Source organism: Alosa alosa, unplaced genomic scaffold (assembly GCF_017589495.1).
Source record: "Alosa alosa isolate M-15738 ecotype Scorff River unplaced genomic scaffold, AALO_Geno_1.1 AALO_1.0_unplaced_17, whole genome shotgun sequence".
In the NCBI taxonomy this organism is placed as follows: domain Eukaryota; kingdom Metazoa; phylum Chordata; class Actinopteri; order Clupeiformes; family Clupeidae; genus Alosa; species Alosa alosa.
In genome coordinates, this window is record NW_025962288.1 from 47514 (window position 1) to 61127 (window position 13614).

At 39.6% G+C, this 13614-nt stretch overlaps 1 protein-coding gene across 1 annotated transcript in view; it reads right to left on the reverse strand.

Moving 5' to 3' along the window:
* LOC125290167 (natural resistance-associated macrophage protein 2-like) overlaps positions 1-9329 on the reverse strand; it is a 38726-nt gene extending 29397 nt beyond the window's left edge. The window contains exon 1 of the mRNA XM_048237105.1: positions 9281-9329. Within this exon, the coding sequence (XP_048093062.1) occupies positions 9281-9323 (43 nt within the window). The 5' untranslated portion in view covers positions 9324-9329. The remainder of the gene's footprint in view (positions 1-9280) is intronic.
* Between the last annotated feature and the right edge of the window lie 4285 nt (positions 9330-13614).

The window sequence follows — 13614 nt, forward strand, 5'->3', positions numbered from 1 at the left end:
ACAACTACCAAGCTGGAATCAAAGCACATCGATTCCCCTCACCCTGCACACACTTAAAACAAAATAAACAGGCGCCTCAGTCTCACGTATGTATAGGCAAACTGTATCAGACCGGTGTAACGTTGGTAAATCTTCCATTGCACAGAATGATTTTTTTGTAGCACGTGCAACAAAATGACAGTCGAAAGATACAATTACAGTGCTGTATCAATTTGCTTTGGTATAACCGCATTTATAGTTTTCTACAAATACAATCAATCAAATTGGCCTCCATCACTCAACCAAAGCAAATCCCTATGCACAAAGCACACACCATAGCAAATCCCTATATGACGCTTTAGCTAGCTTTTGCTAGCGGCGGTCATAATAAAAGCAGTGATGGGTGATATTTTAAGACATTTTAGAAAAGTCCTGGACAGCCACAAATTCCAATGTTCGCTGACAGCACTCGAAGTCCACTCGCCCCTAACCCCCCACAGAAAAGCACTTGACATGGTTAGCCTATTTCAGTATAGCTAAGGAAAATTACTTTTTTCTGATGGTCAAAACCACACCAGAGATGTTAGGCTTTTAAATATAGGCTAATAATCAGGCTGCAATGATCTCGCAAATAATTTCTGAATAGCCTAAAGTGTGTCGTCTCCACACGAAGTATGTGTCCTAATAATTTCTATCTTATCTTAACTAGGATAGTGAATGATTTCACTAGCTATGCATTTATTATTTTTTGCAAAAAACTGTAAAACACAATTAAAGTTTCTTTTCAGCTTATCCATGTTTTTTTTTTCAATGTGTAAATCGCGATAGAATATGTAGGCCTATATCAACCGTGAGGCCCAGTGCTCAATTATTGAGCCAGGGGGAGCCAAGCTCCCATAGAGTGAGGACTGGCTCCCATGAAAGCAACAAAGTCAAAAATCTGAGGGGGTCTCTCATATCTGAAGGTGTCTGGCATTGCAATTTAATCTTAAACAACCGTTCATTATCCATCCCTGTGCGATCTCTTACCATTAAAGACGTTAAATTAAAATATAGGCTACTACGGGACGTAGACCTACCCTACGCTCTTGAACGCAGCATGACACTTCACCACCACACCACTAGACTATATGAGCAAACCGTATACGATCGTTTTGACAGCACTCACAAATCTGAAGAAGTCCCTGCTTTGATGCGAGTGTTTTGTCTATTTACATAGGCGTTCATTGGGCTAGCATATATGGTTTGATATGTGCTGAAAAGTCCTATTTGCTGTTGAACTTGCGTTTCACCTATGTTGATTGACAAAGCCATACATTATGGCCCGTGATGCAGCCTACAATGATTGTGTTGTCTCATGATCTGTATCTATCCTCTGCCATTCAGAGCTCCAGAAAGTTCCCAGATATTTTGAAACACCTGCTCGCAATCTCTGATGTCGGAATATTCAATGGCTACACGACAACATCTCAGTGCAACTCCCAAAATTGTTCGTCTATTAATTTTCCACGGTTCAACAATACTAGAACATAGTTTGGCTGCAATGGATTATAATTTCTGCCAGTTAGTGCTTTTTCCCTGTGTATAAGTTATACTACATGCATTATTGTGTTTGACACTGAGGATAGCCTATCTGAGACGGTGGTCTGGTTCAAATGAGTCACGCTAGAAATTGAGAATGGCACAGACTAAATCGTTTAGTCTATTTCTTTGTATTGTGAAATTGAAATGAAATATGGACTATTACAATCAATAATATGTTGAAATGAATTAAAAGCAATCAATTTCTATGAAAAAAAATCTATGTCTGTTGTGTGCGTGTGTCAAGGTAAAGCCTAGGCCTACCGCACATATATTATTGTACTTAGGCTATTTCATCGCCTTTGTTAGGCTATGCACGAGGTGTGTGCCAACTTTTTATGAGATAGAGAGACCCCCTTAAAGACAAAAAGATAATTAGAGCCCTGCGTAGGCCTACACACTTGATCGCTATTACATAGATGAAACCACGCCACGGTTCTTACAGTAACTGACTCACGTTCACGTTGATCTCTATAGGCCTAACTGTTAATTTTTAATAGCCTATATTCGAACCTATCCATAACCCATTTTGGCTATTTGACTCATCATTTCACATACAAAAATATAAATAATGTCAGACAGCGAATTAGGTAATTATTTAAAAAAATATATATTTATTTTTTTTAAATCTATCTCCTGCCAGCACCCCCCTTCCCGCACCCTTGTGACCCTGTGATCAGCAGCACCGGATCTCCACAGGGAACTGTGCTCTCTCCAGTCCTGTTCACCCTGTACACGTCTGACTTCTGCTACAACACTGAGTCATGCCACATGCAGAAGTTTTCTGACGATACTGCAATTGTGGTGTGTATCAGGGACGAGCAAGAGGATGAGTACAGGAGCCTGGTGGAGGACTTTGTGCCATGGTGCTGCAAACTCAACCACCTTTAACTCAACACTGCAAAGATCAGAGAGATGGTGGTAGATTTCCGCAGCTTTAAGCCCGCTCTGCTACCAGTCTCCATTGATGGGGTCAATGTGGAGGTGGTAAACACTTAGTATCTGGGTTTACACCTGGACAATAAACTGGACTGGTCAGCCAATAGAGCTGCACAGTCCCGCCCACAGCCAAAATGCGGTTAGGTGCCGATGTTCCAGTTTAGATGGTGAGCAGATTAACTGGTGATATTTGCATACAATCAGTGAATATTCAACAAGACCCTGCCTACTTCTTAAGAGCGTTCTGCTCTGCCTCCACCTAGTGCAGGTTCACATTTTCACGAAGTGTTTGCAAGACAATATAACAGATATCGCTGAAAACATCACCAGTGTATGTCTAATACATGTCTGTTTAAGCATTATCCACACAAATATGACACATACTGAATGAATGGACAAAACTAAAACTAGCGATCTAGCTGGGATTCGAACCACGCATGGACAAGAAAGTTGATTGGATTAGTTTCTACATCGTCTATACTACTATACTATGAGCCGCTGAAATTGATGACAGATTTCTATGTATATATTGAACTGTAAGTCAAAGTTAACACAGGTTAACTATGTGAGAAATATACGCCCATGTTAACTGGTGCTATCACAATTTAACATGGGCATATGCAAGCCTCAAAACAACAAAGTAAGTTCATCTTTGCCTCACATACCAAAACCTAACTGATGTACAACAAACTGGCATGTCCCACTAACACTTTATTCCGTTTTGGGGGTTAATAATATGAAACACGTCAGTCATGTGCAAAAATTATCATAACTTAGTGTTATGTCTCGTGAAGTTATGCAGTGAGCTGTCTAGTGATTTGAAGTGAACACATGAAACTTATTTTCTCCGAGTTAAATATGTTTTAATTTGTTGGTCCTACTGTAATTTGACGACACAAAATGGTTATCATGGTAGCATATATTACAAAACTTCGATGTAGCTAGAGAGTTTGATGACAGATGTTGCTGTTTCAGATTCCCACGTAGCATAAATTAGAAAATAGTTTAGCCTACTTACTGCTCGTTCAGCAGCCTGTTGCAAAACATTCACTTAGCCTAGATGTTTGGTATAATGAATATCTTGATCGATTGACAAATAAGCTGTCACAAGACAACATAGACCTACATTCATTTAATAGGAACATCATGCTATTGCATAGATACAAAATAACCAGTGGTGCAATTGGTTAGCACAGTGGCCTATTACTGTACTGCTAGCTTGCTATTTTAGTGAGCAGTTCTAGGCCCACAAGTGATCTTCAGAATTTTTGCGCATTAAACGGGCAACGTCTGATGGAGTCATTTGTTACTGTTTGTGAGGCAAAATTCATCTGCATTATTCAAGGCATGCATTCCCTGTGTTTGCTCATGTTATAGGCCATCACCAGTTAACATGGACATCAGGATAGCTAGTAAGCTAGTAAACTAGTCTACTAGACTAATGACAAGTGTTGCTCTCTGTGGTGATAGTGCTTACTATTTGGAACATTTTGCCTCAGTGAGACTCATGTTCGAAACCCAACAAAACCTTCGCTGATTTACTTTGACACATTTCCTGTTTGCACAACATTTTGTGTGGATGCTTAAGCAGACATGCATTAGCCTATACATAGATTCCCGCATGTTTTCGGCAAGATCTTGCTTATTATTCTGTCGCCACATAGGCTTGTGAAAATGTGAATCTCCAGCACTGGAAGGGCGGAGGCAGAGCAAAGGGTTGTTAACAAGTAGGCAGGGTCTTGTTGATTATTCACGGATTTTATGCAAATATCACAAGTTAACCTACTCACCATCTAAACTGGAACACCGGATGTAAGATTCCCATTCATTTGTCCCATTGACATTTGGAAAAATCCGTATCTAAAGAGTTTTACAGCATGTCTTAGGCTAACCACCTACGGCATAACTCATAAGCTTACAACATATCATTTCGAGTGAAAAAACGAAGAAAATCCCCCAAAAAAGTTAAAGGTACAAGACTGTGTACATATTTTCATTTCCGAGCGAAGGAACTACTCATCCCATAAACCACCGCGCCTCACTGAATAGGCAAAATCGGCGCGATTTATTTAGCCATTTAAAGTTAAACCATTTCCAACCGGCGACAGCATGCGAACTCTTTCCTCCTCTTGATATTGAATTTATATTTATCGTCGTGTATTTTATATCGTGTGTGTGTGAAAGCGGTTAACGTTAACGTTAGCAACATGGTGCAGTGCTTCGTACCTGACTGTCATCCTATGCTGTCATCACTGCTTAGTCGGGCTGGTGCATGGACCTGTGCGTGGTCTGCTCTTGGACCACCATATTCAGTTGAATAATTTGCCGTGAATTATTACACAAAATATTCATTAAATGCACAAAGAAGTATAGGTTAATGATTGATATGAATCATACAGTATGAAGGCTACAGTAGCCTAGCTAATGTTAACTAGCAGCATTAACATTACCAACCTCCCTGCTCACCTCAACTTTGTAGGTCTTGTCCCTCATGCTGGCCTTTACAAAAACCCACAAGCTGACTCTCGGACACACAACAGTCAATAATGTGACCCGATTTAAAGTGGCTTTCACCCCTTTGGACACTAAACATAATATATTTCATACCTGTGTTGCAGCATGTAGGCTAATGTTAGCTGCATTATATAATGACATACAATGTCGGAAATGCTAAAGGTTAGCCTGTCGGCTACCTGAAAAGTTTGAGTGTTTAAACTAACATTTACAGTGGTCTATTTGATAGTGTATTGGCCCTGACTAAGTTTGTGTGATGTATAACCCACAATCCTTGTTGATACAAGTACCAATATTCGTCAAGAAAGTTTTTAATCACATTAAGATTTTCGCCATAGGCACTAGCAGTAAAATACTCTTCCCATCTTTGTCAATAATTTTCGCTGAGAAAGTTTCAAACTACTGGTGCTTTCGAGATGTCTCGTAAATCCGCCGCCAGAGTTGGAAAGTGTAAATTACCCAGCTTTCTTGCGGCATTTTGGGCAGGCACGCCCACTTTACCTCGGAGTACTTGAGGGTACCCCGAGGTGGACGTACAACCTTACAACAAACACTGCGCCCATAGTTGTGATGAGATTACATGTATTTTTTTGGCATATGTACTGTGTTGGTCATGTTAATGTTGATGTAATGCTCTTACACACTAGATTACATTGCTGCTTCAATCCGGTCACCAATCCATGCATTGCACGGTCTTGCTGTGCCTGCAATGTAACAATTTGTTTTCCAGCCGTGATGTAGCACAAAACAATAACAACTAGAAAATGTAATTTCGAGGAAATTACCAGTGCATGAAAATATAAATATACTGTATATTAACATAAAATGCAAAACAAACTTTTATTTGGAAACAGGAGTCATAGTTGATAACAACTGACAGTTGAAATGTCTAAACAGTTAAATAGTTGAGTAGTTTAAATAGTTAAATTATTTAATAGTAAATTATTGTAGTGAGGACATTTATTTTGAAACAGTTGTGGGCAGAGGAAATAGGAACAGAATCTGAATAGACAGAAAGTTGAATGGATGTTGATAGGCAGATTGTTTAATGGATGTTGGTGGATAGTTTAATGGGTGGATGAGTGAATGGTTTGAAGAGGATGAATGGATAGAAAGTTGGATGGAATGTGCCTTATATCCTTGTAGAATGGAGAGACACAGAGAGAGTTGGCCTAGTTAAGCAGAAAGCAGTTGATACAGGTGCAATCAGTTTAACTGGCCCTTTGATGGGTCCTAATAGTGAGCAGCTGGAAGTTGATACAGGTGCAAATCAAGTTAATTAGTCCATTGTGATGTCATAGTGCTAATGCAAAGTCTATGGGGGAAAATAAGCTTGTTTTTTATTAATATCTCAAAAAGTATAAAGTTTACAAAAGTGAAAAATACATTCCCCACGTGTCCTTTTCAAGACCTACATTACCAAGTTTCTACGTTAAACGGTTAAAGCTGAATTAGACGCAGAAATTTGGTGGGAAGAATAAGAAGAAGAAGAAGAAGAAGAAGACTTCGGATAACAGAACAGTGCATTTTCATGCACTGTAATAAGAAGAAGAATACTTCGGATAACAGAACAGTGCGTAATAATAATAATAATAATAAGAAGAAGACTTCGGATAACAGAACAGTGCATTTTCATGCACTGTCAGGGCTTAAAATTCATTTTTCAAAATGGGGGGGAATTCCCCCCTTAGGTTATTCATGTAGGGGATTTACACAATTTGGGGGAGGGGGTCGATTCTGATACCAAGTCAAGAATTGCGATTTCAATACTTGATACTTTTTAAAAAGTGTTTGATTTTGGGGCCCCCACCACCCTGACGTCATCAGTAATATATACTGTAGTGGGATCATTCACAACAGTGGACATCCTAGATTCTGCTTGACTCTCTCCACACACACAAACACACACTGAAAATGATAGCTTATGTGATATGTTTCTATCATATATTTTGAATTCATATAGAGTGTATTTATTTAATAATGCATTTTTTAAAGTATAGCATTTTACTAGTAATTACTAGTAGCTAAACATATTTAGTAATTTGAATGCCTCATATTGACGTTTAACCTATAACACTTAGGCATATCTTTAATGTGGTGTGTAGGTCCAATTGAGTGCACATTGCTGATGAGTAGGTGTAATTGAGTGCCTGTCACTTTAAGAAAATACGTGAGAGTAATTCTATGGAGTAATTAGCCCCCTTCAACCTGACGGTTTTAGGCTATAGTCGCTAGTGAATAAAAAAGTTGTGCATAGTGCGGTATGTGTATGCAAATCATTATGTTTTCTATGTCATTAGATACAATAAATGTTCAAAACTAACATGTCGAAGACAATCTTTCTGGGATCAAGTGTTCTCTTTCCAGATGTAAAGTTTGCCATGGTAGCGTGAGCCTATTTGGCATGCGCCAAAAAGTGGGCCTCTCTCTCTCCGTGTGTGTGTGCGTCTGCATGAGGCTATGTTCAATTCAACTCGGTAGTTGATCAGTCCGTCAATAGCACCGCATTCCGCCACTTAATGATTAGGCTATATTAACGCCATCAGCAGGCTGTAAAAGTGTATGGAATTTCTCGCATTATGATGGCTAGAGTTGCGGGACTTGAACAAATTATGCGCAATACCCGCAATCCCGCAGTGAAATTTAAGCCCTGACTGTAATGACTAGCCTCCTGCTAATGCCCCTCGTGGCTCGAGAGAAAGGCGTTCCTAAAGCCACTCATTCCTACATGTTGTACGGGTGGGTGTACGATGATTTACGAGACATCTCGAAAGCACCATTAGACCAGAGACGGGCTCTCCACCAATCAGGGGCATCACTGTGGGATTGTTCAGGATTGTGGGTAATGAAGTACTTATCCAAGAGATCGCGAATAAAAGGCATTTATCTCAGGTTAAGGTTAGTGCCCCATGAACTCTTGGCGTCTATATGAGCATATACAATTGCTTAGTACAGCCGTAGCTTTTAAGTCTACCACGTGCAGTTAAGTTTTTATGGCTTATACCGCAATTGTCAATGGAGAAATTGCATTGAATTTTTACTTCCGGCATCGGCTGTGGGCGGGACTGTGCAGCTCTATACTGAAGCACTCTACAAGAAAGGGCAGAGAAGGCTGTACTTTCTGAGGAGGCTGCTGTCCTTCAATGTCTGCAGCAAGCTCCTCAGGATGTTTTACCAGACTGTTGTTGCCAACGTCTAGACAGGCTGGTAGGAAGGCTGGCTCTGTGGGAGCTGAACTGGATTGCATCACTTCAATTTCAGATAAAAGGACCCAGAACAAACTGATCGACATCTTGGACAATGACTGTCATCCACTCCACAGCACTATTACAAAGCAGAAGAGCTTGATCAGCTGGAGACTTCGCTCACTGTCATGCACAACTGACAGACTGTGGAAGTCATTTGTCCCTAGGGCCATATAACTGTATGCTTCACTAAAGGGAAGAGGAGAGATAGACTTCTCTGCATAGTCTGTCTGCCTCTCCACCTTCATGTTTGTGTACTGACTGTCCACTGGCCTACTGTTTTATTGCTACACTGTTTACAGGCTATATTAGCACATATACACAACCCCTCCCTCCCTACCACAGCCTGGATTGTGGCCTTAATACTTAATATTTGACCAATGGCTGTAACCCTATTACTTCAACTATTCTGCACTGCTATAGTTTTTTATATTACTTTGTCTACATTATTCTCTTATATGCCCATATTTATTTTATGCTAGTCTCTAGACTTTATTCTTGCACTGTTGGACTTACTTATTTGCACCATCACCATGACACTCTCATAGAGCACCTTATCATGCATACAGAATCACAGGCTCAGTCCCTGCCCTGTCACTGCAAGCGCCTTATGCTTATTCATTTATCTATCTATCTATCTATCTATCTATCTACTGTATCTATCTATCTATCTATCTATCTATCTTTAGAAAAAAGGTTAAATAATGCTCTATGTGGTGATGAACAGAGATGTTATTTAAGTAGAATACATCCTAAAAGGGATAGAAGCGATCCTTTAGGCTGTGTTTTCTGCTATTCAGAAACAGGCCATAAAATGTACACCTGACCTGACATCAACCTGATGAACCCACTGACATAACTCATGATAATATGTGAGCATGTGCAACCAAGACATTCTTCAAAGCTACACTTTCTGCAGAATTGAATCAACCTCTTTTTCATACATTAAACTCATCTGAGCCACTGGCAAACCATCTTCCCACAGACCCACTAGGGCATGCACGAGGAGTTTGAATACTTACTGAGTTTTGCGTGCTCTCCTAATGTGCGCTTCTGTCTGGCCATCTCTGATCTGTTCTCCAAAGTGTCAGATTCATGGCTACCCATTAAGCGGCCTTTATATTTTTTTATAAGTGTGCTTGCATGCGAGTGCATAAGCATACCCATAAACTTCCTATTTTGAGTTTCAGACCATCTTTTTTTTAAACAATTTTAAAAATCCTTCATCCCGTGACTTACTTACTTTTACACACTATTAAATATATTGACCTACAAATAACAGCAGAAAATAAAGCAGACCATATTCACTTCAATAAACTCAATGTATGAAGCAAAGGTCACTCTATACTATAGTTTAGATTAAGTGTTGGTTAGTATAATTTGTATTTTAGTATTTAGTATATTCTTTATCTTCTACTGTCCTTATTGCTTAGTTGTGTTTTTATATTATATACTTTTAATTACTTTTTCTGCTGTTAGTGAATGTGTGTGTGTTGTCTGTATTCTACTGAGACCTTGAATTTCCCCTGGGGATCAATAAAGTATCTATCTATCTATCTATAGCCCTGAGGTGTGGCTATAGAATCAATGTATGTAGCACAGATACTAATCCCTCTATAGTCCTGAAGTGTGGATATAGAATCAATGTATGTAGCACAGATACCAGTCCCTCTAAAGTGTGCATGGCTATAGAATCACAAAAAGCTGTATATACAGTACACCTGTTACACAAGTACAACAAGTTTTCTTAATTTCAACTAAATTACAACAGTCTGTTCCATTCTAACAGCCACACACCTTGCATGTTAAATGTATGAGCAGCTATTCTTTGCTATCTGGTTTTGAGAAAGATAAGTTTGGTAGTTGGTCAAGACCATCTGTCACTGCAAGCGCCTTATGCTTATTCATTTATCTATCTATCTATCTATCTATCTTTAGAAAAAAGGTTAAATAATGCTCTATGTGGTGATGAACAGAGATGTTATTTAAGTAGAATACATCCTAAAAGGGATAGAAGCGATCCTTTAGGCTGTGTTTTCTGCTATTCAGAAACAGGCCATAAAATGTACACCTGACCTGACATCAACCTGATGAACCCACTGACATAACTCATGATAATATGTGAGCATGTGCAACCAAGACATTCTTCAAAGCTACACTTTCTGCAGAACTGAATCAAACTCTTTTTCATACATTAAACTCATCTGAGCCACTGGCAAACCATCTTCCCACAGACCCACTAGGGCATGCACGAGGAGTTTGAATACTTACTGAGTTTTGCGTGCTCTCCTAATGTGCGCTTCTGTCTGGCCATCTCTGATCTGTTCTCCAAAGTGTCAGATTCATGGCTACCCATTGAACGGCCGTTATTTTTAAGTGTGCTTGCATGCGAGTGCATAAGCACGCCCATAAACTTCCTATTTTGAGTTTCAGACCATCTTTTTTTTAAACAATTTTAAAAATCCTTCATCGCGTGACTTACTTACTTTTACACACTATGAAATATATTGACCTACAAATAACAGCAGAAAATAAAGCAGACCATATTCACTTCCATTCCATGTCCAGACCATTCGTACAAGATCTCCAATGTACCTTCCATGAGGTCGAAAAGAAAAAAGAAAAGAAAAAGATGTGTTCCGTATTGAACTGATAGGGAACACATTTTGTTACGTATTATTGATAATTAACTCAGTGCAAATCCATGACAGATCAGTATACCGTAATAAGTTAGACTGTGAATGAAGAATACATGAGATAAAGGGAAACCTTGCTGCTGTCATTTACAGTTTTATAGTGCATCTAACTAGGCTAGCCTACTTGCTGCTGAGACAGAAAAAAGCCAGAGATAATATTTAGGCTTCAACAAATGCAGCTGTTTGAGATGTTTTTTTCTGTCTCAGCAGCCTACTTGCTGCTGAGACAGAAAAAAGCCAGAGATAATATTTAGGCTTTAACAAATTCAACTGTTTGATATGTTATAAAGATATTTATATAGTTTTTTCTGTGATATCTGCTAGTTCAGTTTTATACATTTCAGAGTTGTTTTTTGTTGTTGTTGTTTGTGTAGAATACAAACAGTTATTTCTTTATTAAGTGTTTTTGCATCGGAATGATTCTTGCTGTGCACCGGATAGAAAATGAGTAGGCTAGTAGGCTACATTAATTCAATACGGAGCCGTTATTGCAATATTTTTTTGTATATCATTTGACCAAATTGTGCACTTGTTTTACTCAATTACGATCTCATTTTACTAGATTGTGCATAGAATGTAGTATATTATGTGCTCATTTTAGTAAATAAATAGTGCACTCATTTTAGTGCATTCATTTGACACAATATAGTCAATTTAGTAATTGACTCAATTTTGTAAAACGATGCACTATTTACAAGTGCACATTTTTTTGATATCTTGCATCAATATAATCAATACCCCCCCCACCGCCATCACTAACTGAAGTCAGTAAGGCGGTGTACTGAAGTGTATAAATGTCCCCCCCACCCCCTGCCAACCCTACTTGATGGTCACCTCCTCGTTGTCCCTATCAAAGTGGACATAGATCTGTGATGGCCTAGATGCCTTGCCACATGGATTGGGGGTCAGAGTTGTTCTTGAAGTGTTCCTCAATCCTTAGCTTGTCGTTGGCCTTTTTGATGCCCCTTTTCAGGTTAGCCCTGGATGAGCTACTGAATATGCTTGAGTATCACCTGATCTGAATGCGATGTCTCGTGTCTGTCTCGTGATGAGACATTATAGATACACATGACTGGGTTAGGCCTCAGCAAGATTTTGCCCGAGATCACCAGCCAAAGCCACAGACCACACAGACACATGTTCAGACACACGAGAGAACACTACAGACATCTGCTTGGATGAGGATAAAGACGTCCAATTCGGTTTTTGTCTTTATTTAGCCTCTATTTCTTCCCTCAGAACATGGATCCAGCTCTACACCCCCTCTCAACTATCTACAAAACCGTAATAATACCGATTACATTAAATTCAACTTTATTGTCATTGTGCAGAGTACAAGTACAAAGACAAAGAAATGCAGTTTGTGTCTAATCAGAAGTGTAAGAAGGCAGAAAAGTGCAATGTGATATAAAAAGTATAGACAGGTGGTGCATAGACAGGACAAGAAATGCAGTGCAGTGTAGACAGTATACAGAGTAGAATAAATGAAATATAAATTGGTGTAGTGTATTAGTTACCTTATAAGAGCAGAATAAATATGGCTTTATAAAATGAACAATATATGAACAACATGTACAGACATGTGTAATGTAGTGGCAGTAACATTATAATAGTAGTAAGAATAATATAGATATATGCTGTGTATTAACAGAATATATTCTAAGAAAAGCATAACAAATATGGATATTCAGTATGGACCATATATACAGACATGTACAATATGTACAGCTATGCGCAGTGTGATAACAGTACCATTGTACTGCAGAAACAGTAACATTATAAGAGTAGTGAGAATGTATGTGCAGGATGCACTAGTAGAATTGAGCAGTAGTTAGTTCTTGTCACATGGGACAGGGTAGAGTGAAGTGCCGTAGAGATAGTATCCTTTGTGCTCTTATTCTGATGGTAGGTGAGTTGGAAGGAGTCCAGTTAGGGTGGTAAGCAGGTCTTGAGATGGGCCAGGACCAGCCTCTTGAAGCCCTACATGATGATTGGGGTGAATGCAACTGGACGGAAGTCGTTACAGCCTGTTGCAGTGGAGTGTTTTGGCACTGACACGATGGAGGTAGTCTTAAAGCATGCGGGGACAGCTGCCTGCGCTAGTGATAGATTAAATATGTCAGTCCAAACCTCAGTCAGCTGTACAGCACAGGCCCTGAGTACGCATCCAGGGATACCATCAGGACCAGGGACCAGCAGCCTTACGTGCATCGGTGGTGGAGAGTGTAAAATGATGCACTATTTACAAGCGGCCTTTTTTTAATATACATCTTGCAATACACACATAGCCTATATCAATACCCCCCACACACACACACACACACACTTACTGAAGTCGGTAAGCCGGTATACTGAAGTGTATAAATGCCCCCCCACCCTCTTCCAACCCTACTTGATGGCCACCTCCTTGTTGTCCCTATCAAAGTGGACATAGAAGTGGTTCAGCTCATCAGGCAAGGAGGTGTCGGTGACAGGGGGGATGAAGTTAGTAGTTTTGTAATCTGTGATGGCCTACTGTAGATGCCTTGCCACATGCGTTGGGGTCAGCGTTCCTCATTCCTTAGCTTGTCGTTGTGCTTGGCCTTTTTGATGCCCCTTTTCAGGTTAGCCCTGGATGAGCTACTGAATATGCTTGAGTATCACCTGATCTGAATGCGATG